At 34.7% G+C, this 24899-nt stretch overlaps 5 protein-coding genes and 1 pseudogene across 6 annotated transcripts; 2 read left to right on the forward strand and 4 right to left on the reverse strand.

Moving 5' to 3' along the window:
• Window positions 1-1186: 1186 nt before the first annotated feature.
• Window positions 1187-5145, reverse strand: LOC108857450 (probable protein arginine N-methyltransferase 6). The gene is made up of 13 exons (XM_018631438.2): window positions 4785-5145; window positions 4453-4518; window positions 4221-4289; window positions 4043-4078; window positions 3520-3585; window positions 3215-3283; window positions 3022-3099; window positions 2838-2916; window positions 2329-2423; window positions 2116-2200; window positions 1803-2002; window positions 1582-1700; window positions 1187-1500 (listed from the first exon to the last, which is right to left on the reverse strand). Exons 1-13 carry the CDS (start codon window positions 5064-5066, stop codon window positions 1458-1460), a joined length of 1287 nt encoding a protein of 428 aa, XP_018486940.2. The 5' UTR covers window positions 5067-5145; the 3' UTR covers window positions 1187-1457.
• Window positions 5146-8881: 3736 nt separating this feature from the next.
• Window positions 8882-11853, forward strand: LOC108862834 (hexokinase-4). Its single transcript, XM_018637087.2, has 9 exons — window positions 8882-9367; window positions 9463-9613; window positions 9715-9897; window positions 10159-10233; window positions 10410-10565; window positions 10658-10756; window positions 10875-11002; window positions 11166-11244; window positions 11348-11853. The coding sequence occupies exons 1-9, from the start codon at window positions 9096-9098 to the stop codon at window positions 11723-11725; spliced, it is 1521 nt and encodes a 506-aa protein (XP_018492589.2). The 5' UTR covers window positions 8882-9095; the 3' UTR covers window positions 11726-11853.
• On the reverse strand, window positions 11834-15809 carry LOC108862833 (T-complex protein 1 subunit alpha). The gene is made up of 17 exons (XM_018637086.2): window positions 15565-15809; window positions 15374-15438; window positions 15202-15291; window positions 15032-15118; window positions 14877-14936; window positions 14746-14796; window positions 14478-14573; window positions 14180-14245; window positions 13868-14085; window positions 13574-13670; window positions 13346-13432; window positions 13093-13227; window positions 12834-12938; window positions 12607-12735; window positions 12410-12513; window positions 12218-12308; window positions 11834-12129 (listed from the first exon to the last, which is right to left on the reverse strand). Exons 1-17 carry the CDS (start codon window positions 15635-15637, stop codon window positions 12046-12048), a joined length of 1638 nt encoding a protein of 545 aa, XP_018492588.1. The 5' UTR covers window positions 15638-15809; the 3' UTR covers window positions 11834-12045.
• Window positions 15810-16045: 236 nt separating this feature from the next.
• LOC108857539 (ubiquitin-conjugating enzyme E2 19) lies at window positions 16046-17954 on the reverse strand. Its single transcript, XM_018631528.2, has 6 exons — window positions 17638-17954; window positions 17064-17091; window positions 16734-16961; window positions 16565-16628; window positions 16414-16473; window positions 16046-16294 (listed from the first exon to the last, which is right to left on the reverse strand). Exons 1-6 carry the CDS (start codon window positions 17754-17756, stop codon window positions 16248-16250), a joined length of 546 nt encoding a protein of 181 aa, XP_018487030.1. The 5' UTR covers window positions 17757-17954; the 3' UTR covers window positions 16046-16247.
• A 2494-nt stretch (window positions 17955-20448) lies between these two features.
• Window positions 20449-21620, forward strand: LOC108838596 (cytochrome P450 705A22-like; annotated as a pseudogene).
• A 130-nt stretch (window positions 21621-21750) lies between these two features.
• Window positions 21751-23683, reverse strand: LOC108834381 (uncharacterized). Of its 2 annotated transcripts, none has more exons than XM_057010438.1 (8): window positions 23571-23683; window positions 23421-23474; window positions 23269-23338; window positions 23015-23084; window positions 22864-22925; window positions 22499-22776; window positions 22246-22399; window positions 21751-22154 (listed from the first exon to the last, which is right to left on the reverse strand). In XM_057010438.1, the coding sequence occupies exons 2-8, from the start codon at window positions 23466-23468 to the stop codon at window positions 21955-21957; spliced, it is 882 nt and encodes a 293-aa protein (XP_056866418.1). In that variant the 5' UTR covers window positions 23469-23474; window positions 23571-23683; the 3' UTR covers window positions 21751-21954. The 2 variants fall into 2 exon arrangements, with proteins under 2 accessions (XP_056866418.1, XP_056866419.1); XM_057010439.1 differs by having other exon boundaries at window positions 23421-23471; window positions 23571-23649.
• Between the last annotated feature and the right edge of the window lie 1216 nt (window positions 23684-24899).

The following is a 24899-nucleotide window of genomic DNA, read 5'->3' on the forward strand; positions in this document are numbered from 1 at the left end:
TCATGATTTCTGTTTTAATATATAACTAGATTTCGACCTGCACAATCGTGCGGGTGTTGATTTTCATTTTATATAGATAAATATTTGGATTGATGGTAAGGTAAAAAAAAAAGCAAATGTTCAGAATTATAATAATAGGATTACATTTAATAAGAAAACAAATAATAATAAAGAATCAAATATTAGTTTGTTAACCAATCCGGTTTTGTATGAGTCGATGGTTATATTAGAAGTAATATTTATATGACCATATTATTAATAATAAATAAATGATAATTGATTTCATATGAATTGAAGTTGTGATTTCTGTTTTAATATATAAGATATTATTAATAATAAATGAATAATAATTGATTTCTAGTGAGGTCCATTTTTAAAAAAGTCACACATAAATTGAAGTTATGACTTCTGTTTTAATATATAAGAGATGTACTTTTCAAAATTTAAAACATAAAGATGGTATTTTTAACAAGAAGTACTAACTTGTTTTACAGATATTTTAAATTGCCAATGAATATTTTAACTGTTCTAGATTTGAAATAATTTAAAAATCAATATAGTCAATGGATATAAATTAATTTAAACATAAATTTGACTATTCCAACCTTCATGTATTAGCTTGGTTTAAAAAAGCGCTCGCTTTTGGCGCCATGGCGCTAAGCGAGGTCTGGCGATGTCCTGATCGCCTCAACACCTCAAGCCGTGGCCACTTACACAAAGCGAACGCTGTTCTACGCTTTCTTACTAAACCTAAGACTCCTAAAGCGACGCTTTATTGATCTTAAGTCAAAATGAATTAGTTTGCCAAATTTAAACTGTTAAACCGAATTAGATTTGTAGCACATCTTTGACGTCACATAAAAGCCCTTTGCAAACCCTAAGTTAATCTTATATACCCTAACCTAAGTCTAAAATTAGGGTTCCATGTGCTATTGTTCTTCTCTTTATTTCATGTCCTTGATGTTTGACGTTTTCCTCTTGTTTTTATTCACTAGTTAGAGTTCTGTTCTGTACTTTGGTTCTAAACTTCTATTCTATCTATACCTATGTTTTGCACTATAGTTTTTGCCTCCACACAAAGCGAGCGCTTTGTGTAGCCATGGCGCAATCGAGACACTCATCGCCTCACCTTGCCATGCGCCATTTTAAACCAAGTGTATTAGTTACACAAAATTCCCAGATAAAATGCATGATCAACAATGTCATATATGCTATGTTGAGTTACTAGTAAAGAAGCTAAATGGCTTCAAGAACAATGTCCTATAATTGCTTCCTTCTGTTCTACACCTCTTAATACTCTCTCACAAGAACATATATGGTTTCGCAGACAAAAATAACTTTTGTTGTTAAAGTCTTCAAGTCTGGATTCTGGACTACTGATTGCTTTAGTAGAAGAGACTAAATCTTACAGACCCTTCTAAGGTAAAGGAGATGTCGTCAGAGAATCTCTCGCCTTCTTAACGCATTACCGACTCCTTTACAAAGGAACGGCCGGCCGAGCTGCAAAAACCGCAAGATTTGAGCATTGGTAGGAACTCGGAAAAGTTGAAATGCGTAAAAGAGTGGGGTTTGGTTACTCACGTATATTCGAGGTGGATGTTCATGAACCTCCGGTTCTCTTTACTTTGAGAAAGAGTAACGGAACCTTCAATGACTTGGTCTTGCTCTACGTCTATCGGATCATAGAAATATACAATCGTCTGTACAAGAAAAAGTGGTTCAAATGGTCACAACGTGTAAGCTAACTTTTTCCATATCATAACCAGGGAGAGTTGAAGAAACTGGAAAAAACATGGACTTACTTGCTGCCAATGGGTTGGAGGAGCCTCAGGAGAAGTGGACAGCACGAGTGCATCACTCGGATTACTCCGCTTCTTCTGATTTCCTTCTCTAGAAGGACTTTTTGATGAAGAAGAACCATTAGCAACGCCTGTTGCACTAGTATTCTTGGCAGGCTCGCTGAACTCAACGTCAAACCAAAATGCAAAACCATGCATAGGAGCTACAACAAGAAAAGTTAAAAAACCTCAGCACAGAGAGGAAGGAAGAGTATCTCCCATCTAAAAATGAACACAGACACACTGATAGTTGATATAATGATATTGATATATATACCTCTCATCATTGACTTGAATTTATATCTTGCAGTAACTGAGTCTAGCTCTTGGATTTTTATTGTTTGACAGTCTATATGTTTAACCTGCATTTTAAATGCTCTACGTAAAAATATAGTGGGTAGTTTGGTCTATGATCATTTACTCAGTATAGCATAGCAGAGAGCTCAAAGATTTTTGCAGGTAACAAGCACTCAGAGAACAAAGGAAATACCACTTCGGGCCACGTTAGAACTGTCTCGCCTGATATGGACTCCACGCTAGGTTCTTCAAATGCACACTGTTTAGCTAATTGCATCATTGCAGACACTGCAAAGTGCAAAACCACATCAAACATCATTACTGAAAGCTTTCTGCGAGGTACTTCTTTATCACTTTATATAATTTGACTAATACATGTACCCCCAACGTGAAGATGAGTGAGAAGCAGACATTTAATTGAAACTTACGACTAAGTAATGCCACCTGTTTACTCCCTTAAGCAAAGGACCAGGACTATCAAAGTAAAAAATGCTATCACAGTGGCCTAATTTATCAATCTACTCTGTCTAGGAGATGACCTTTCCGCCTATAATGAAGGATATGGCAAAGCTCATATCATGTAATGCAATAAGAGCTTATCAAAACCATCACATTCACATAAAATTATGGAAATCCCAACTCGGTTTTAACTAAAATACCAATCAAATTTTGTCCCAAAGTAGAAGTTGATATAATACTTACTATCAATCCCATAAACGTTGCGCCAAAAATCAATGCTGTGACTGTATCTGTCAGGGTGTGAAATCGGTGCCATGTACAACTATCAACAGAAAGTAAATAACAACATATCATCAAATGTTGCATTGTTTCACAAAAGTATTAGAGCATACTGTGATATAATATTTGAAGAGATTCATAATCATACAGTTGCATGTGATGGAAGAATTAAACCTCCAGGCTTCAACCAGCGATCTCTAGCTGTAATAACACTTCCCAGCATGCTCTACACCACATCAACAAACAGTAATACGAGAATGAGAAGCCCGAGAGAGTTAAGAAACTTAATAATTCGGTAGGTTATCATTTGAACATCAACATAAAAGTTATAAGGAAACAACCTCATACAAGAGCATGTAACCCATCCACTCTGAAATTATAACATCAACCTCCTCGTCGATTTCAACATCCTGAAGAACGTTACAGCAAAAGAAGAAATTACTACAGAATGAGGGTTGGTTTGCACACAAACTTGGATGTTTGTTGCACCCAACCAATAAGAGTATCCCAAATTCTTCATCTAATTCATTTACTTTCTCATCTTTCTGTATACGATTTATCTTTTTTTGCAACTTATATGGACATCAACCTTAAGCATGTCTGACATATAAGACAAAACTTTTATCATAAAAAAAAAAGAATTTACCTCCACTCTTCCATGCAAAACAATGACCTTGTCAGATAATCCGTTGGCTTTTACAACTTCCATTGCCTGGTGGTATTAGGAGAAAAGAAAAAAAAAAGAATGAATAGAAGCCATTAGTAAGAATCACAAAAGCATTTCAGCTCTGATAGGTAACAAAAAAAAACAAATGAAAACCATATTCAGAGATAAAACACCAGACTCAGTAACAAACTCTTAGTTAGATCAACTTCACAGAGCCTAATATATCAGAAACATTCTCAAGATTTCTTTTATTGATCTGATTGATGTCAAGGGTGATACAAAACATGAAGCAACAAATAGAGTTAGATTAAAATACAAACAAATCTAAACATATGACAACTGGTTTTATTGAAGTGAAAAAAATCCCAACTATCTCAGTTGGAAAATTTTCCAAGCCATTAAAACATATGATGATGATAAGAAACGGCCAATCTCGTCACTTCACGAAAGTTGCACAAAAAAGAAGCTAAGGTGGAGAGCAATCCAAGTAACTGGATAATACCTGGACTGCAATATCACTTGCATCTACAGCATATACCTGCAAGGAAGTAAGAGACACATTAACAGTAATGGTGGTTAACCCCAGAGGTTTATGGAATATACAGACGCAGAGATACAAGCTTAAGTAATGCTACATTCTTCAAAAATATTAAATAACAAAGTTGTGTGCAGACACATACTCGTTTAGCACCCGCTTGAGCACAGAAGATTGAAAGGATGCCTGTTCCACAGCCAACGTCCACCACAACCTGTTACAAGCAATCGTTGCAGAAATAAACAAAATTGTTAACTACCACATAACAATTTTCCAAAGAAAGCCTTCACACAAAAGAATCGTATCTTGACACAGGCTAAGTAAAAAAAACTAAAGAAACAGTCCCAGTTTGAATCTTCTTCAACTTCATCATTTACCTTCCCTTGGATGAAGTTCTGATGCTGCATTATAGCTTCCCTATAAGTCTCCGTCCTTGCCCGGTCCTGTATCAACCGGATGACATTCAACAACGAAGTGAGATGGTCCCAAGGACCAAAGTCAACAGCAGAATGTTTTATCAAGATGAAGATGACACACAAAAACCTAATCTGATATATAACTGAATAATGAAGTTCACTTTTGAGGGGAACAGAGCTCAAGAACAAAGAACCATATACATCAAATCAAATCAACAAGAGGGTAACTTCCCCAAACCGAAAAGAATTCAACTTTTAACTTTCAATTTCAAGCTCTCAAGCAAAAAGCGTACCTTGATCATCTCTTCGTGAATACCAACGTGAGCATAGGAATGAAAATAGGCGACATCGAAGTCGGTGCAAGGAGGAGGAGGAGAGTCCTGAGACTCCAGTGGCTTCTGCTCGCCGAGCTGGTCTGAAACCCTAACCCCATTGGTGAGACCGCCTCTAGGGTCACGAGCGCGCCTCTTGGCTCTACCAAAGGAGCTGAGACAGGGGACTTGCTTGTCTACCCGTTCAAGTTCGCGGTGATCGTCGCCGTGGAAGCCGTTGGTGTAATCGCCGCCAGATTGCATAGTTTCTTTCAGTTACAACCACCAAAGACAACAACAGCGAGGAGGACTTTGTCTGACGCTTGACGACTGTTGTAAACAAAAGGAGCCTCCTTTTTTTTATTGTAATTAAACATCCCCTGAAGTGGTGTTTTTTTAAACACAGTAATTGTTTATACAGTTTTTTTAAAACATTTAACTCTGTTTTTGGGTCCTATAGTCTTCGGTATTATTAAGATAGAGGTACAAAATTAAATTAGCCCTAAATTTTTTATTTTATATACAATAATATACCATTGAAATATTAAATGAAGCTATATTTAAAGAGGTTTTGTATTTTCTTTATTTAAATAATGGATTTAAGTATTTAATGTGTTTTCTTAATTTAAATAATAGATTTCCTTAATCGAATTTTAACCAAAATAGATTTACTAATAGATTTTGTATTAATATTTTCAATATTTAGTAATAAGAAATAATAAATAAAAAATCACACATCAAAATCAATTTATATAACATATAAATAAAATATAAAATAATTTATTCATAAATTATTATTCTAACGATTTCATAATATAAGTCCAATTAGTTATAAATATTATATTTTTGTATGCTACACTATGATATAATAGATGACTAAAATCACAAAATATAATTATTCAAATTAATAAATAAAATTGTGGTGTTAAAATGTTATATTAACAATTATGTAATACATATTAATTTACAAAATATATATATATATATACATATATTATCATTAGTACAAAGAAAAATAATTTATTCATAAATTATTAGTATAACGCTTTCATAATATAAGTCCAAATATTAGATTTTTATATGTTACACTGTGATATAATAGACGATTAAAATCACAAAATATAATTATTCAAAGTAATAAATAAAATTGTTGTTTTAAAAATATTATACTAACAATTATGTAATACATATTAATTTTATATATATATATATATACACATATATTATCATTAGTACAAAGAAAAAAATTAAAGTGAGCAAATATTTATACGGCCACGCGTCAAGCTATAGAAATAAACAACAACAGTGCAAGATTATTTTTCCTTGACAAATTTATTTTAATAAGAAAATTTAAAATTTATATCAAAATATTTTTAAACTTTTAATTTTTATTATAACTACAAATTTTAATTTTAATCTAATTTATGTTTAAATATTACAAATATATCATTTAGTATAAACAGAAAAAATAAAAAAGTAAAATAAATACATGTCCGGTTGGAGGGGTCAAGATCTAGTTCAAATTAAAAGGATCGATATGCAAACTAAAACCCCTTTATAAGACCACAAAACATTTTTCATGATCAAAGAAAAAAAATAAAGAGAGAGAAAGTCTAGCATTTTTGTTTGAACAACCGTAAGACCATTGAAGACCATGGTTTCTTTTTTTTTGACAACAATAGAAAACTAAACCTATGATCTATACTCGTCCGATTCAGAAAACCAAGCTGGAGGCATAGAATCGGCATAGAACTATTTTTTACATTAAAATATAGTAATTCTATAATAGATTTGAAGTTTACTCTAATGATACTCTATTTTATAGTAGAAAATAGAATGATGAACAAATAACTCTATATAAGTAAACTTATTTTCAATCTATTATAGAGTAAGAAATATAGTACCATTGAAGCACTTTTACTATAAACTCTATTTTAAAATAAAAAATAGAGTGAGACTGGAGATGTTCTAAAAATGTGATTGACAAGTATTTTAGAAATGTCCAATAGCCCAATTTCTTTCTAAACTATAAACTCTCTCAACCATCTTTTACAGATTTTTTTTTTAAATTATAAATTTTTTTCTTATTTTTTAGCTATAGAAAGAAAATTTGCTAGAAAACTTATATTTAGCCTTAAAAATTCTACAAGTAAATCAGTAAATCTTTTCAAATTTACAGTCAAAATCTTATAGTTAAAATATATATATCGACAACACAAAAATATAAAACTACAACTCATTCCAATTAAACCCTGAAGCAAGGGATTTGCAATTCAACCCAATTGTGCCCCCCCCCCCCCCCCCAACACATCTCTATTCTTTTCACATTGATTACTATACTACTACAAATTATTAAAAACTATGTAAATGATTATTTGCCAAACAATTTCATTTATCTTATAAAAATTCAGGTATGACAGTTTTACTTTCATTACTCTAAACAATTTTACGAATATCAATGTTTAATAAATCTAATTGTATTTTGTTTTTCACCAAGTAATCTACAAATGATAAGTGAATCGTTGTTCAAGACTTGAAGGAAATACACTCATCAAAACTACTGAGCTAAAATATTTTATTTAAATAATTTTCCCTCCATTTATATTAAGAAAAATACTCATTTTCTTTTTTTTTTTAGAATTTTGAAGAAAGTGGCTCTTTCGTGCATTTTAAATGAAATTCACCTCTTTTATGTAGCGACTTTCGTTAAAATTTAGTTTCCTTTTTCTATTTTCCAGATCATGTATAATAAAAAAGGAAATATTCATATAATAACAACGTTTGAGAAAATAAATATACGAGAATGAAAAGATATTTATAAAAAGGAAAAATATATGTTGTGAAAATAAGTATATGAGAATGAAAATATATCTTATAATAATGTGATTCATAAAAAGGAAAGTTAAAAAAAAACATTTTTGATGTTTTATTGTAAAACATAATATATTTATTTTAAATAAAAAAAATTATTGATATCAATCTATTTTATCAGATTATTACAAATGTTAATTTAAGTAACGTATAATAAATATATTTGATGAACTAAAAATATTTTATAACTGCTACTATCGAGATCTTTTTTCACTTTTGCATTTTTCTTCTTTTGATAAATTTTAATTTTGTTTCATAGTAGTATATACTTGTTTAGCAAACTATATATAAAAATATATCAAAATTTAATCAAACATAATATACCACTAATTGTTTTTAATTCTTAATATATTTTTTTGTTTTTATATATTATACAACATAAGATACCTATAATAAGAATACAAAAAATGTGAGCATTTATGGTTAAGATTATTATAATATTTAGTTTTTCTTCTATACAACTAAAGTGTAAAGTTACTTAGAATTGACAAAACATTATTATTTACAAATCGATATCTATTCATGAGTTTGAAAATTGTTATCGATAATGTCCGTTTATAAAAATTGTGCATATCACACTTCAGTTTTATACTATTTTTACAAATGAAAAATATAAAATTAACTATGAAATTAAAATTACATATTTAAGATGAAATACTGAACTAAAGCAATAAATAAAACTTATCAAATTAGCTTAAGAGAAGCAAACGTAGTTATACTCAATTTCAAGAAACACGTGTAACTCAATATAACCCACAAGATAAGTAATTTACATAATAAAAATTTCTATATCAAAAATAAAAAGTATAAATACCAATAAACAAATTAATTAAAATTTTATTCTATTTCAGCACAAAAATACTATGGTTGTTGAACACATATTATGATTATATTTAAAGAAATAAATGCAATCTAATATACTCAAATAATAACCAAATCAACTAAATATTATATATCCAAATTACATATCTAAGTAAAATAAAATAATATTATTTAAAATAAATCATACATAAAATGAAAAACAATTTAATTAAAATTAGAATATAAATAATTTTATAATATATTTATTTTGTAATTATTTATATTTGTGCGCATAGCGGAAACACACAAAAAAACCTAGTGGGCTTGGGATAGGAACATCAAGCCCAATAAATAGAATTGGAAAGACGAAACAAGTGGATTTTAAAAATAGAAAGAGAGTTGGGAGGAGGAGGGGGAGGGGGATTACACAGTTGTATTCTTCATTCCATCAAAGGCAAGAAAATGTTTACGGGATTATCTTCTCCTTCTGCACTCAAATCCAATCCTCCCGCTAACTCCATCCGGCCAACAGACTCATCAAATACGCAGATCGAGGATCTATCCGCGATCACCGATCACAACCACCCAAACCTGTAGGAAAAGTCAAAAAACATTTCTCAAATGGGGAGGGTACTGGCGATGTTGACGGCGGCCGCGGCGGTCGTGGCTTGCTCGGTGGCGGCGGTGATGGTGAGAGGGAGGGTGAAGCGACGGAGGAAGTGGAGGAAGGTGGTTGGGTTACTGAAGGATCTGGAGGAATCGTTTGAGACGCCGTTGGGGAGGCTGAGGCAGATGGTGGATGCTGTGGCTGTGGAGATGCAAGCTGGTTTGGTCTCTGAAGGAGGTTCTAAGCTTAAGATGCTCCTCACTTTCGTCGATGATCTTCCCAATGGGTTAGAGACATATATATTCTTACATGTGCCAATGTTTGTTGGTTAAAGATAAATGACATAAAGGATCGATTTTTATGTAATGTATTTAATGTCAGGAGGGAGAGAGGAACTTATTACGCGCTTCATCTAGGAGGATCTTACTTTAGGATAATAAGGGTTCATTTGGGTGGAGAAAGGTCGAGTCTTGAAGTTGAAGATATCGAAAGACATAGCATACCCACATCTTTGTTGAATAGCACCAGCGAGGTAACTATGCTTGCCTCCTCGTGGTTGTCTTGTTCCATTCCAAGCTCGGTTTTTATAATATATACTACTTGTTTTATTTATTTTTTGTTGTTGATGTGCAGGTTCTCTTTGACTTTCTGGCATCATCCTTGCAGAAGTTTATTGAGAAAGAAGGAAAAGAGTCCAGTTCGTCGCAAGATGTGAAAAGGGAACTTGCGTTTACTTTTTCTTTCCCGGTCAAACAAACGTCTCTCTCTTCCGGTGTTCTCATCAAATGGACCAAAGGTTTCGCAATTAGTGAAATGGTTAGTTCAATTTGTTTCTGGGACTCTTTTTTACATGTCTGCCCTTATAAAGGTTAATTATAAGGCTTCATTACGTCATCTCAATCTGTGACGCAGTTAGGACAATGGTTGGATCAAATGAAACGTATAACCATCTCAATCCATATCATATTCTTCTTGCATTTTGAGTTCGGTTTGAGGGAAATGTAGTCCCCCTATTCTGCGTCAAGCGTTTGCGCACCATTTTTTCTCTTATGTTTCTTGACACGTTGATAATATTAGGCTGGGGAAGATATTGCTGAATGTTTACAAGGAGCGTTGGACAGGAGAGGGCTAGATATACACGTTGCTGCTCTTGTAAGTGCTTTTGTTACTGCAATAGACTCCTATCCTTGGGGAACTGCTCCTTCATCCATTATTACGATTCCTTTGAAGTTTCTCCGTTATGTTTCACACTCCGTTTACAAAATTCTATTCAAAAGGAAGTAGCATGAGAATTGGTTCTAATATTAGTAGTTTCACTGTTTGAGCAGGTGAATGATACAGTTGGGGCCCTGTCCTATGGGCATTATCATGACCCAGACACGATTGCCGCTGTTGTCTTTGGAACAGGTAGTAACGCATGTTACCTCGAACGAACTGATGCCATAATCAAGTGTCAGAATCCGCGCACAACTTCTGGAAGCATGGTATTCATCCCAAGAAACCTGCATTTTTAGATTCATGTGGGTTTAGTATAGAATATTTTCGTCTAATGATTTACTCTTTTTTTATGTGTTAGGTGGTGAACATGGAGTGGGGAAACTTTTGGTCATCTCGTCTGCCAAGAACTTTATATGACATTGAGTTGGATGCAGAGAGTTTAAACTCAAATGACATGGTAATGTTTTGCTAATTTCCCTTTTTCCTCCTCTTTTAGTTTCGTCTTGTTTTCGATGTTTATCATCAGGTAACCAATGAGCAGTGAAGATGAACAAGTGTGTGTGTTTTTCATATAGGGATTTGAGAAGATGATAGGAGGGATGTATCTTGGAGACATTGTCCGCAGAGTAATTCTTCGTATGTCACAAGAATCGGACATCTTTGGACCCATCTCTTCCATTTTATCGACGCCTTTCGTTCTAAGGTTCATTTCCTTCTGTATCTGTTTTATTTACGAAGTTATCACGAATTATATATGTGCTAAAAAGTCTCAGGTAATGGTAGCTAGTAGTTTGTATTTTGCGTAGTGTAGTCATCCGAGTTTATATATACATGTTTAAGTCCAATATATATTTTTCTAATCACAGAACAAACTCAGTGTCAGCAATGCACGAAGATGACACACCAGAGTTGCATGAAGTAGCAACAATCTTGAAACATTTAGGGGTAAATGTTTATGCTATTCCACAAATATCGAAAACAAATGAATGATGATATATATACAATCCCCATCACTTAAACGACCTATCTCCCTGGTTCATAACAACAGGTACCCAAGGTACAACTGAAGGTGAGGAAACTTGTAGTGAAGATATGCGATGTAGTGACACGCAGAGCAGCTAGGCTATCAGCAGCAGGAATCTCAGGAATCTTGAAGAAGGTAGGGAGAGATGGGAGCGGAGGAGGAGAAGGAAGAAGAAGAAGCATCGGTAAGCAGATGATGAGAAGAACGGTGATTGCAGTAGAAGGTGGTCTCTATTCGAATTACAAGATGTTTAGAGAATACATGGACGAAGCTTTGAGAGATATATTGGGAGACGACGTGGCTCGACATGTAGTGATTAAGGCCATGGAAGATGGCTCAAGCATCGGTTCTGCATTGTTGTTGGCTTCATCACATAGCGTTCGGACCATATCGAACATATGAATAGTTGCTTAGATTAAGAATGTATAGTTTAATTGTTTGTTTCAGACGCATGTAGGTAAATATTTTTGTCTCTTCTGTTCATATCCATAATTATATCACACTTAACTATTTAATAGAAAATTTTATCACTTGTTTCTAAAAACAACGAATTAAATTCTTGTTCAAATACACAATAAATCCAAAAAGAAAGATTAATTGAAGTAAAAAGCGAAAAACATAAACTGCTGTTTCAGAGATATGTCATTGTTACAGCTAGAAAAAGAAGCCGACAGAAACGCACACTAAAGATATGACAAACAAAGAGAAGCTTTGAGGATTGGTTACTCATCGCCTTGGCCATCTTCCTTCACCAGTTTGATCATGTCATCAATTCGCAGAATGGTAATGGCTGCCTCGGTTGCAAACTGGTCACAAGACAAAAGCTCGTTTAAGACAACTCGGTTTTATAATAAATCTGTTTGATGTGAAAAACTAAAGTCAAAAAGGCTTCACCTGAATAATTTTCACTTTGCTCATCGCTGGTTCGATCACTCCAGCTTCCAAATTGTTACGGATGGTTCCATTAACAAGATCAAGTCCCATGCTGCATTTGCGTTTTCCCAATAAGCATAAAGCCAATGAGCTAAACATTTTCAAGCGAGACCTCAAGAGGAGAAAGATATAGATAACAATATAGCTTGTTACCTTGAATAGTGCTTCTTATCAGCCTTGGTTTGTGCGGTGTGGTGGTATGCTCTCAGTTTAGCTACCAACTCGGTTGCATCCTTTGCAGCGTTTACTGCAAGCACCTACATGTGAATAAGGATGTGATAAGCATTGGACAATAAGACCATATTTAAAAGATCAGTTATATATATATGAAAAAGGATTTTAGGTCGCACCTTTGGTATAATCAATAGTGCATCTGCAAATTCAGCAATGGCCAATTGTTCGCGAGAGCCCAAGGTTGTAGCCAGGTGCTCCAGATAGACAGACAACGCTGATTCAACTGCACCTCCACCAGCAACCACCTGTTTGACACGAAACAGAGTGTTGCATAAAACCAGAAATGTGGTAATCGTCAGCAAATGAAACAAATGTCTCTTAACAGGTAGGAAAAGGATATTACCGTGTTGGACTCGAGGGTCCTCTTGACAATACATAAAGAATCGTGCAGTGCTCTCTCCATCTCATCAAGCATGTAGTCATTTGCACCTCTCAAGATCAAGGAGACCTAACAGACAAGAAACTTATGAAGTCATGACAAAGCTAGACTTAACTTTGGTAACTTTAAATAACTTGGGATAACTTTAAATAAAATATACGATGATATAGTAGTGTCAAGTCAACCATTAAGCATGAACTAGAGCAAAAAGCAAATGACATACCGCACTGCTCGTTTTGGTTCCCTTTATCAATACAACATCATCATCTGCGATTCTCTCCTCCACAACTTCTTCTGCAGTTCCAAGGTGTGCCGGATCAAATGTTTCTTCCCCCTCCATGTCAGCAAAAGTGGTGACCTGAAAGCAAAGAACAAGGATTTAGATATGATCTGAAGTTTCACAAACATATTTTAGTTTTTGTAAATTAGGTTCTAATGCTTTTAGTATTAAAAAGGAAGAATAACTGAGGAAGTACCAGGGTTGCTCCAGTTGCTTTGGCAACATGGCGCATGTCTTCTTTGCGGACACGCCTAACAGCAATAGCTCCAGCCTCTACAAAGTACTGAAATAAACGCAAACAAAGTGAGAACACAAGGATTTCAATACCTTTGATGAATAAACATAAAGGAAAGTAATACTCAAATACTTTGTAACTAAGTAATGGGTAAGGGTAGAGAAAAAAATCATTTGTCTTCAATCTTACTTTAAGTGCCATGTCGTCAATTCCCTTCGTGGTCAAAATGACATTGGCCCCAGCTTTAAGAAGTTTCTCTATCCGCTCTTTGGTCATGTCAGCTTCTCTGTAAAACAAAATATTCAGTAACATATTATTTGGAAAAAACTATATCTGAAAGATAGATAAAATAAGCAGTACAAGCGTATAAAATAGCTACAAATCTTAGGCTTTATTTATCCCAACAGGATTAAAAGAGCAAACTGAACATATGTAGAAGAAAACACTAAGTACTCTGAATGTAAGGAAGACAGTGAAAATTACCTTTGACGGATTTTTTCAAGTTCTCGTGGATCGTTAACAACAACTTGGACACCCAGCTGCATTTTCGTCTTCTGAAGATTGAAGTCGAGGCAAGCAATCTTCGCTGGAGAAACTCGCAATGGCATCCCCTGGGCAGCACGGCCAGTGTTGAGTGCATATCCATTCAACAAATAGCTGTCTTTTGCACTTTGTCCGTGAGCTTTCAGAATATTAATCCCCTACAACGTAGTAAGCAGAAGTGTTTTAAAATTAAATTATCATCCTCACACCAGATGCTATGTTTAAAACTTTGAGAGAAGAGCATAAACAGACCTTGATAGGGTATTTAATCTCCCCCCGCTGATTTGTCATCTTAACTGACAGAACTGCATCCACAACCTTGAAAAGAAAAATATGATTATAACAGTTGAAAAATGCAATGATCAGAGTCGTATTGCAAGAAATTATCAACGATTTAGGAAATTTCATGACAGACTTATGTAGAATAGAGTCTTCCAGATGAAACCGAAAGTAAACTAGTAATTACTAACACAATTTATAACCCAAATGGGTTTATAATAAAGCATGCAGTTCCACGTGATTGACAAAGAATAAGAACTGGAAGCAATACCAAATTGGCAAAGAAGTCGCTGTCACCAGAGATTAGTTTGGAGGACATGCTGGTTTTAGCACAGTTTATCAATGGAGCTTTCCCAAGCTTTTCGACCTATAAAAGCAATAGAAGTAGTTAATTAACGGGCAGACACATGCAATACCAACACAAACTCATGTATAGAAGTTACCAACATAAATTAAAGTTTCCTCACATGCTGTATACTAATTAAAAAAAAAATACAAAAATCAGAGCGCAAAATATAAACCATCACAACAGGACTAACCTTAGTGACCAATTTCTCTTCAATGTATTTGCAAGCTTCCCTCATCGCTAGCTGCCAACAGTAACACAGATTATGAACACAACGGAAACACTCGTGTAACACTACATAAGAAAACCAAAGTCGCAGCCTACTCTGTATCCACTGATAATCGAGGTAGGGTGTATTTTGTTCCTGACAAGATCATTTGCCCTCTGCAGATACACGCGTAAGACCATTAATCATCAAGAAGCAGCAGTTACCATGTGACAAAACCATGGAAAACATGAATAAAAATAAAAATAAAAACCTTGAGCAACTCAGCAGCAACAATAACAACAGATGTAGTCCCATCACCAACTTCTCTATCCTGGAGTTCAGCTAACTCAACGAGAACCTGTCACAACACACACAAAAAAGTAACTAATAAATTCGTATATCAGAGATAAACGTAAGTAGGTTGTAAATCAAATTAGTCACCTTAGCAGCAGGGTGTTCGACCTCCAGCATCCTAAGGATGGTAGCACCGTCATTTGTAATGGTCACATCACCAATATCATCCACCAGCATCTGATTTATATATATATATATATAATGCAAATCAGAAAACCAATAAAATAAATCTCAAAGCAGTAGAGCCAAGAGTACACACCTTGTCGAGTCCCACAGGACCAAGCGAGGTTTTAACAATGTTTGAAACGGCTTGACAAGCCATCACTGCAGATATATAATCAAATCCAATTCGAGTTTATATACTAACTAAATAAGAAGGAGAAAAAACCCTAGAGATCGAACACCGATGAGAATAGATTAGTAGAAAATGTGAGAGAAGAAGAAGAGTACCGTTCTGGGTACGAACATCTTGGCCGGATTGCCTTTCGCCGGAAATATCCGGATTTTGAGCGGAGATCGACATATCAAGTTAAGCGATGAACACAATAGATCAGAGATCTGAGCTCGCGAGGTGAGAGAGATTGTTCGCCTTCTTAAACAAAAGGAAAAAATGCTTCTGTGCTGGAGATGCGACAGTGAAGACTCCGGCGGGTTTTTATTCACTTTCCAAGGTTTCTTTCTCGAGTGTGTGCGGCCAGGGTATGAAACAAGCGACGTCGTTTTTATAACTTGGGCTGGAGATCTCGTATAAACTGAGGCCCATTTGCTTTACTAGGTCAATACATCTGCCTCTTGGGCCTTGAGGATATAGATTAAAGTTTTTGAGACATTTCCGCTACATTTTTGAACTTCCATTGATTGGGGAAAAAAAGAGTTTTGATCTGGTTGCACGGAAGATATTACTGGTTTTGATTGCTAAGACTGGCACGAATTGAGATTACAAAGTTTAATAAAAAAAAGTAGCATGATCTTTTGAATGCAGTGACACTCTTGCATCCAAGTTACAAGAGGCTTTTCAGAATCATGCGTTTAGAGGTTTGTAATTGAGATTACAAAGTTTAATAAAAAAAAGTAGCATGATCTTTTGAATGCAGTGACACTCTTGCATCCAAGTTACAAGAGGCTTTTCAGAATCATGCGTTTAGAGGTTTGTAGAGCTTCTCCACCATCTTCCTATACTCTGTACATCAGCAAACCAAATTTAAAAAAAAAAAAAACAGACATGAGAAGTACATTCACTATTGAATTTTTTTTAAAGTGGAGAAAACCAGAGATATGTTTATTATGACTGCAAATTACCTTCTTGGTTGCTCCAAAGCTGAGCTGCTTGGTTGTTCAATGGTGAGCTGATGTTCGGTTCTGATGAATCAAAACAACTAAACAAATCAGATATTGATCAAAACCAATTAAGAAAAGTAAGTGGTAGATTATATCAGGCCATAGGTGTTACCTCCAAGAAGGCTTTGAATCGAGAGTAATATCGTCCTCACATCATAGGCGGATGACCATTTATCCTACGAACAATGTGAAAACAGTTTTTCTTAAAGCTCCGTGAGATTGAGATTAACCACTACCACACAAAGTAGAAGAAGTAGGAGCAAAATGAATCTGTTTTGTACCTGAAGAATGTCCAAGCAAATATTGCCATAGAGATCGACATTAGGATGGAAGCAGCAAGTCTCAAACTTGATCTTGGGAGGTTTGAAAGGATAATCGTTGGAGAAAGCGAGTGAGAGTCTGTACTCAGTTCCTTCAAACACAGTATCTTTGCTTCCTGTGATAGTTCCTTTCCAGCAGAATATGTTGTCTTCCTCTGGGAAAGCCGATATCCCCGGATCACCTCCCATCTGAAAAAAAAACAAACATCAAAATCAAAAGACCAGGTTCAGTTTTGACTCTTCACGTAGAAAAGCAAAGGGAAGGGATGGATGGATGGATGGATAGGTTACCATTAAACCCATTAGTTCAGATTGCAACCTGCGTATTAAGGGAAGCACAATGGATTAGGAAAAAAATCGTGAATTTGCTTAACCAAGATAAGCCATGCTTTATTAGTTCTCACTCTAATCTGTCTCAAATCTATTATCTCTTATCCCGTTTCTTCAGCGACAGATAAGCCATGCTACTTATCAGAACAGTATATAAAAGAACTGAGATCTGATTCAGAACCAATCAGCAGGAGGAAGAAACCATAGTGAAATGTGATACGTATAAAATTTAATGAATCGTTTCTCTCAGAGGCATTCTAGCGAACAGTTGGTAGACAAACAAGGATAAAATCCACAAGGGAACAAGAGAAGTCACAATCAGTTTTTTGGATTCACCGACTATCTAAAAAGATAATCTAGAAGCATATGTACGACCCACAAGAGATGGATATGGTTGGAGTCAATTGCTAATCTAAAACATGAAACTCCATAAACAAAAAGAATTAATCAAATCGAAGCCAACAACGGAGATACAACGAAATTCCCTTTTTAATCGGAGGCGAGATATGCCAAGATCGGAAGAAAAGGGAAGAACCTTTTGAGAACGGATTGGCTATCGACGGTCTTAGTCGGAGGAGCAGGATGCTTCGATCCGGTGGCTGCCGGCGTTGTCTCCGCCGGAGTATTTCCTTGGTACCCATTCACCGCCGCCATCCCCTTTTTTCTGGCTTGACAGACCAGGAACGCGAAAATCGAAAATTTATGAAATTGAAATGGTTTGGATCTAAGGAGAAACAGATTCACGAATGATCCAAGTAAAAGAGAGAGAGATCAGAAAGAGCCTTCTTTTACTTTTTCTTTTCTTTCTCCGGAGAGAGAGAGAGAGAGAGAGAGAGAGAGAGTCTGGGTTATAAAACGTGTGCTATAGAAGAAACGATGCGAAAGAAATAGCCCAATAAGAAATAATTTTTTTTATTCTTTTCGGAAATGTTGAAAAGAGCGGTTCTTTGATGCATTTGAAATAAAATTCACCTAACTTATATGTAACTAGATTTTGACCCGCGCTTTGGAAGCGCGGAATATTTTACGATGAAAAATTTCACTAATAACTTAACAAATATTTTGGTAATTTTTAAAGAGTGTATATTTAAAATATTTTTGTATTTAAATCAGTGTTTCTAAATTCAACCCGATTGTAATTATACCGGTTAATCCGGAGATCTGACAATTCAATTTAGGTTTTTAAAATATTCATATTAAAAAAAATCACTAAAACCCGAGACTAACCGATTGAACTGATGGATGACCGATATGTAATCTAATTGGATTTAAATTGTAATAGTTTCATATTTTGTAGTCTTATAATCCAAATTTTAAAGTTCATTATTTTGCAATTTATGAAATTATAACGTTTCTACAAAATTTTAAAGAGAAAATGATAGATATAAAATAACTAAGATTAATTATTGTATTGTTTGGAAACATTGATAGTAGTATAAAAATATATTGTTTGGAAACATTGATAGTAGTATAAAGAAATAAATATATTGTTTGGAAACATGGATAGTAGTATAAAGAAAAGAATATTAGTGATTTAATGTAGGTTTAACTATAAAGTATAAATGTGTATTTAATTTAAAAACTTACAAAATAAATGTTAGGTCCAACACAATGTTTCTGTTTTAATAAGATAGATGTAACGGATACTTGCTTTCTACAATCTTATATAATATTTTTTTCTATAAGGAAAAAATGTCATATGTCCTCATAAAAATTATGGTGGGCCATAATCTATTTTAAAGTCTTATTCATTAATGTGATGCAATATTCACATAGAAGTCCAGTTAATCATCTACAAAATCCAATTCGTTTAATCAGTTACTTCAAGTAACTTGCTTGTTACCATTCACTGTCTTACACCAAATAAAGAATACAACTCCTCTGCAAATCCAGCATCGTCATGTCTCTAGCCAGCATTCAATCGATGTAGTTAATAATCTTATTCACATCACTTAAACCACTACAACTCATTCAACACCCCTTCCCTTCTTCATGGTTATAGAAGAAATCTTCTCCTATAAATAAGAATGTCACCTTTGATTGATCTCAACACTCATCAATCCGATGGGAAAGTGTTGGGTTTATCAAGGAATATAAACGTGTCTTTGATCGGGTAAATCTTTGTTCCTTATTCTTTTTGATTGGTTCATACTTCCTTTTTGTAAAGACTTATTTTGGTCATAATAAAAATGATTAATATATGATATTAAATATTGTATTTGAATCCAATAGATTATAACAAGTATATAGCGAACAAAAATGTCGCTTATGGTTTATACTTCCCAACATGTTTTATGGATTATTTATGTTTTGATGTGATTGGCTAGCTTGCACTGAACATATCCCTGCAAGGACTTGCACACTCAAAATAGATGAAGAAAGCATTTGCAAAATGTTCTTAGATATGTTCTTGTAGGTTTTTTCATTATTAAACAAAACAAAATAATAGAACGTGAAGAAAGAGAATGTAATGGTGTTCTAGCTTTTGAAACAATTTTATTATTTTAAGAGCAGTAATAGACATTTGTCAACTCTTAGTTAATCTAAAATTTAGTTCAAGATTAAAATAAGAGATTTCAAGTATATTACACTATTAATACTAATATTTTTGTTGGAAAATTCCATAAAAATACCCGAACTAAATTTTGTTAAGTTTTTTAATATCCAAACTTTTTTATTACCCAGTTTAATACCCCAACTAGTTATTTTGCTCATTTTAATACTCAAACTTTTAACATTGTACCCACTTGAATACCCAAACTTTATTTATTTAAATAAAAATACTAATAAGTTTCAAACCAAACTTAATAAAATCTCAAAAATCTAAGGAAAAAATATTAAAAATTCTAGTTTTATTTTAAGATTTAGAAAGTAGGTAGAAAACCATGGAAAATTTATTTTTTAAAAAATAAATGAATTTGAACGATAAAAATAATTTTCGTTTATTATTTCAGAAAACAAACTAAATACAATATTTAAAACTTAGAAATTTTATTACAAAAATTTAATATTTCACACTATTTAGTTATTTTTATTTCTCAAACACCAAAAAATTTAGAATTTTCTGAGTTTATTTTGTAAATTTTAAAGATTTTTAAAAATTTTATTTGAAACTTATTAGTATTTTTATTAAAATAAATAAAGTTCGGATATTAAAGTGGGCACAGTTTTAAAAGTTTAGATATTAAAATGGGCAAAATAATTAATTGGGGTATTAAACTGTATAATGAAAAAATTTGGATATTAAAAAGCTTAACAAAATTTAGTTCGGATATTTTTATAGAATTTTTCCTATTTTTGTTTAAGAACCGTTAAGTGTTCTCATGGATAATCAAGATCTAGGAGCACTTGTTACTCGAAGGAAGATGGTGAGGCAGAGAGAGAAGGGGTCTAGTTATCGAGTCATTTGCCTTGTTTAAGAAGATTTTCTTGGCAACATTGCTTCACAAGCCGCTCAAGAAGTTCAGAATCTCACTGTTCAAGAAGGATATAATGTGTGTTTCCGAGATTTGACGAGTTGCTTGAGAGGGTTCTACTGAAACATGGAGAAAAGAAGCCGAGTGAGCATCAAACTGAGATGAAAAGGCCGAGTATAAAATCACTAGGAACCATATTAAGAATTTTTCATTGCAAGTGTTCTTCCCCTCATTAAGAATTCAAAGTCATTATCTTGACTAAGAAGTGTTTTTTGTTAAACAAATGCAGGAATTTTTCATTTCAGGCACTGATAGTATGGGACAAACTACACAGTGGGCAACGGTTGAGCTGATGAACAAGAACAACCCCAACATTCTTGAGAGACTGAGAAAAGAAATTGAATCAGTTGTAGTGAAAACAAGTTTGATTCAAGAACAGATTTACCAAGCCTCCCTTATCTGCAAGCAATGGTCAAAGAAGTGCTTAGACTGCACCCACCAGCTCCACTCTTTGCAAGGACCTCAAGAGAGGAGTGTAGAATCAGAGGCTGCTACATATTGGAGAACACAACACTCTTAGTTAATGGTTACGCTGTGATGAGACATCCTGATTCCTTGGAAGATCCTAATGAGGTTAAGCCAGAAAGGTTTCTAGCTTCTTTAGGAACTGGGGAAGAGGATGATAGAAGAGAGCAAGCACACAAGTACATTCCTTTTGGGAGCGGAAGGAGAGGCTGTCCTGGAGCAAATCTAGCATACATCTTTGTAGGAACTGCAGTTGGGATGACGGTCCAATATTTTGACTGGAAAATCAAAGGGGTGAGGTTAAATTGGAAGAGGCTGCTGGAGAACTGAACCTGACTTTGGCTCATCCCCTTAAGTGCACTCCTGTAGCTCGAAACATAAAACCCTTTGGCTTCAAATAACCTGCAAATGGTACCTAGTTCGCAGGGGTTCTTGATGATGGGTTAGAGTAACAAGGAAGCCTCGGCTTTCAGATCTTATGTTCATCTTTTTTCAGAGACCTTTTGAGTAGAAATAGTATTGGAGCAAGAAATGTTTTGTGTATTTACATGTTTGACTGGATTAGATAATTTGTTTTGTAACAACTGATTAATTAAGTAGCGTTGTTGCTCTCAATGTACCTTTTCTGTACATACTGGCTTTTAAAGTGTTGAATCACACAAATGCACATTAAGATCAAAAAGTAAAGGGAACTTACAAGAGAGAAAAGGACAATTAAACATCTTGACACATTGAAAAGGATTACAATTAAGTCTTCATAACCAACGGCAAAGCTAAAAAGAGGGATACAAACATTTCTATAGACACAAGTAACTTCCCTACCCCTTTTTGACCTACTGATAAACACCAAACTAAGAAGAAGCCATTTAAAGATGATGGCCGAAGTTAAGGGAGGCAGATGTAGATACCGATCAATCCCGGGGCTTAATGACCCGAGAGACTCTTTCGAAGAAGACAGGAATCATACTCGTGCTAAACTTGATAACATCTCTCATCCATTCAGGCACAACTCTTTGAAACGTCCCCAATGACTCAACCTTGTAGAGCAGCTCATCTTCTTCTTCTTCTTCACCAGTTGAGTTATTTACCCAAGTCAAGGTGAATGACAATCCTGCCATAGTCAAAACGCCAAGAGAGAACGATTCAAAAACTGTTGGAAGGTTCATTTTTAGAACTCAAGTAAATGAATTGACAGAAATTACCGCTTGACGGATGGGAGGCAACAATGCAGTCTCGTCCGCCGTCATTATTAGTCGACAGTTTCATTCCTATCAAGTGCTCGCCCAGAGCTTGATATGGACAACGAGCAGAGTTGCTTGATCCACAGCTTTGGGGTTGAGAAACCAAGAGAGTTTCCTTGGAAACAAGAACAAGAAAAAAAGTAAAAGTTAGCAAAAGAAATTTGATGATTCAGCTTAGAATTGGAAACCGATGCAAGGCAAAATTTGTTAATACCGTAGTTGATTCACGAGGTATGGTAATGTGAGGTGGTGATACCACGATATCCTCTGTCAGCCTGCTACGTCTCCTCGAGCTCCTCGTGGGTGATACCGTGTCTGTTTCCACCATACTATCATCTGACTGCCTTGTACGTTTCCTCATGCTCCTCGTTGTAACTTGAGGAGATTCAGGAGTCTTTCGTTTTGTTCCACTTTGATCTTTGTGGTTGTGAGGAGGAACTCCCTCTGAGATAAGCTCTTTAAGTTTCTCAACTTGGTAGGAAAGTGCCTTGTCTGTCAAAGAAAAAAAAAAGGGTATGCTCAGTTAGGAGAAAACAAGAAAGGGTCGAGAAGAACAGAACAGTCTCGTCAAAATCTTACTCTTTAGTTCTTCTTCCAAAAGACGCTTTTGAAGCTCAAGACGCTCCTCGTCCCTGGTGGATCTGTGGACCAAAGAAGACACCCATTTGATTTTACATTATATCCAGGGTGAAGAAGATTAACAGAGTCAGTGATGATAAGTGTTACATGCCTGATTTCAGTGTTCTCATCCCTCAAATTCTGGTTTTCGCTTCTCAAATGCTGCGTCAACGCCTCTGAGGCTACAAAAGAGCAAAACAGAGAGAAGGACAGACTAAGAACAATCTTTCAAAACAAGGCCTCGGAGTGGAGGCATTGATGCTCTCTACTGTCTTAACAAATTAGCAAATCTAAACCCTAACGAGAGAGAAGCAAGCGAAGAGAGTGTTGAAGTCAAAGGAAGAGACTTTCGAAGAAGAATGGTACCTTTAACAAAGTTAAGGAACTTCTCTTCTTGTTCCCTATTGATCTCATCCAGTTCCGAAAACTTCCTCGTCTGAGGACGAAAACAACAAATCGAATTGAGAGTTTTGTAAACTTCGAAATCCCTAGAAATTAAAAATGAGGGAAATTAAAACCTTGAGGGTGGTGTATTTGTCGTAGAGCTTGGCGTAGAGAGCTTCCATCTCCTACTGAAGAAAAAAAAAATCAAGAAATTAACAATTTGGGGGAAATAGCGACCCGAAGAAGACGAAGCAATATCCAAGGAAGAGAGAGAGAGAGCTTACATTTTTACGAGCAGCAGCAACAGCACCCGATTTGATTGTGAGGGACAGACGACGAGAATAAAATGGATTCAAAATTTTCCAGAGTGACCGCTTTTTTTTTTGTCAACCGAGAGTGACATCTTGAAACTAGGGCTGGGCAAATAAACCGAATCCGAAAATCCGAACCGAACCCGATCCGATAAAAATGACTCCGAACCGATCCGAACCCGACATAAATACCGAATGGATCTTGTTTTTTGGTATTTCGGGTTATGGATATTACCCGAACCGAACCCGAATTTAAATGGATATCCGATAGGATCCGAAATATTCAAAACCCCAAAAAGATCTATACCAAACATAATCTCAATTCATAATACGTATTCAAAATATATTAAGATATATTGAACATCTGAAATATTTATCTATTACATAAAGGTTGATGGTTTTAATACACGAAGATTGATGATTAAAAGTTGCTGTTGAATTTTGAAATATTTAGATTTAGACTTAGATTTTGTTTTCAGTAAAAAATGTTTCTCATTTCATGAGGTCGTAGTTTTCGTTTTATGATTTCCCTTTTGTTTTATTTTGAATGATCATGGTTGATGTTTCTTTCTTATTTTTAAATCCATTTTATTTATGTTTTGGTTACAAAACTGTACAAATTAGGTATTCGAAACCAAAACAAACCAATTTTATTTATGTTTTAGTTACAAAGTAGGTATAAATCAGATATTTTTAAACCGAAGAACCGATTGGGACCCGAACCCGAAAGTACATTGGATTGTACCGGTTCTTGGAAGATTTACTAACCCCGACCCGAACCCGATAGAATCCGAACCGGTCCCGAACCGAACTTTTAAATAATCCAAATGGGGCTAATTTTGATAAACCCGAAAAACCGAAACCCGATTGGATAAAACCGAAACCCAATTGGGACTCCGAATGCCCACGCCTACTTGAAACCAAAAAAAAAACCTAACACGAACCAAGAAAATTATTAATTAGACTACTTACAATGGCCTATTGAAACTTGGGTGAATTGGGGTAATAGCCATATTTTGGAGTGTAATAGAAGGAATGAACATGATTTTGACATAATTTAGCAACTGTCTTTTTGCCTTCAATCTAGCCGGTAATACCCTTGTGAGGGAAAGGTTTCCGGTTTCCTTCACATAAAGGAAGAACGTGTTTCATTTGTGAGTCACAGTTACAATCACGGAAACATCGAAGCGCGTGGAATGAAAATCAAAGAAAAAAAATGTTGTGGGGTGGGAATAGAGAAATTTTCTAAGTGTTGAATAACGTTAGACAAACATAGTGTACTAGATTCATATTTCCAAACTA

The sequence above is a fragment of the Raphanus sativus genome, chromosome 5, assembly GCF_000801105.2.
Source record: "Raphanus sativus cultivar WK10039 chromosome 5, ASM80110v3, whole genome shotgun sequence".
Lineage (NCBI taxonomy): Eukaryota > Viridiplantae > Streptophyta > Magnoliopsida > Brassicales > Brassicaceae > Raphanus > Raphanus sativus.

Bases quoted from the DNA above. Each gene is read 5' to 3' on its own strand.
- LOC108857450 (XM_018631438.2), bottom strand. From the start codon at position 5,066: ATGCAATCTGGCGGCGATTACACCAACGGCTTCCACGGCGACGATCAC. The intron at 4,079-4,220 runs GTATGTGTCTGC...ACTTCCTTGCAG, and splicing joins CTCAAGCGGGTGCTAAACGA to GTATATGCTGTAGATGCAAG. The intron at 1,701-1,802 runs GTAAGTCCATGT...TTTCTTGTACAG, and splicing joins CTCCAACCCATTGGCAGCAA to ACGATTGTATATTTCTATGA.
- LOC108862834 (XM_018637087.2), top strand. From the start codon at position 9,096: ATGGGGAGGGTACTGGCGATGTTGACGGCGGCCGCGGCGGTCGTGGCT. The intron at 9,898-10,158 runs GTTAGTTCAATT...TGATAATATTAG, and splicing joins GTTTCGCAATTAGTGAAATG to GCTGGGGAAGATATTGCTGA. The intron at 11,245-11,347 runs GTAAATGTTTAT...TCATAACAACAG, and splicing joins CAATCTTGAAACATTTAGGG to GTACCCAAGGTACAACTGAA.
- LOC108862833 (XM_018637086.2), bottom strand. From the start codon at position 15,637: ATGTCGATCTCCGCTCAAAATCCGGATATTTCCGGCGAAAGGCAATCC. The intron at 14,797-14,876 runs GTAGGCTGCGAC...TACTGTTGGCAG, and splicing joins CGATTATCAGTGGATACAGA to CTAGCGATGAGGGAAGCTTG. The intron at 12,736-12,833 runs GTAATATCCTTT...CGTGTCAAACAG, and splicing joins GGACCCTCGAGTCCAACACG to GTGGTTGCTGGTGGAGGTGC.
- LOC108857539 (XM_018631528.2), bottom strand. From the start codon at position 17,756: ATGGCGGCGGTGAATGGGTACCAAGGAAATACTCCGGCGGAGACAACG. The intron at 16,962-17,063 runs GTAACCTATCCA...TTTTTTTTTCAG, and splicing joins CTGAACTAATGGGTTTAATG to ATGGGAGGTGATCCGGGGAT. The intron at 16,629-16,733 runs GTACAAAACAGA...CATTGTTCGTAG, and splicing joins TTTGCTTGGACATTCTTCAG to GATAAATGGTCATCCGCCTA.
- LOC108834381 (XM_057010438.1), bottom strand. From the start codon at position 23,468: ATGGAAGCTCTCTACGCCAAGCTCTACGACAAATACACCACCCTCAAG. The intron at 23,339-23,420 runs GTTTTAATTTCC...TTTCGTCCTCAG, and splicing joins ACAAATACACCACCCTCAAG to ACGAGGAAGTTTTCGGAACT. The intron at 22,926-23,014 runs GCATGTAACACT...TTTGGTCCACAG, and splicing joins GATGAGAACACTGAAATCAG to ATCCACCAGGGACGAGGAGC.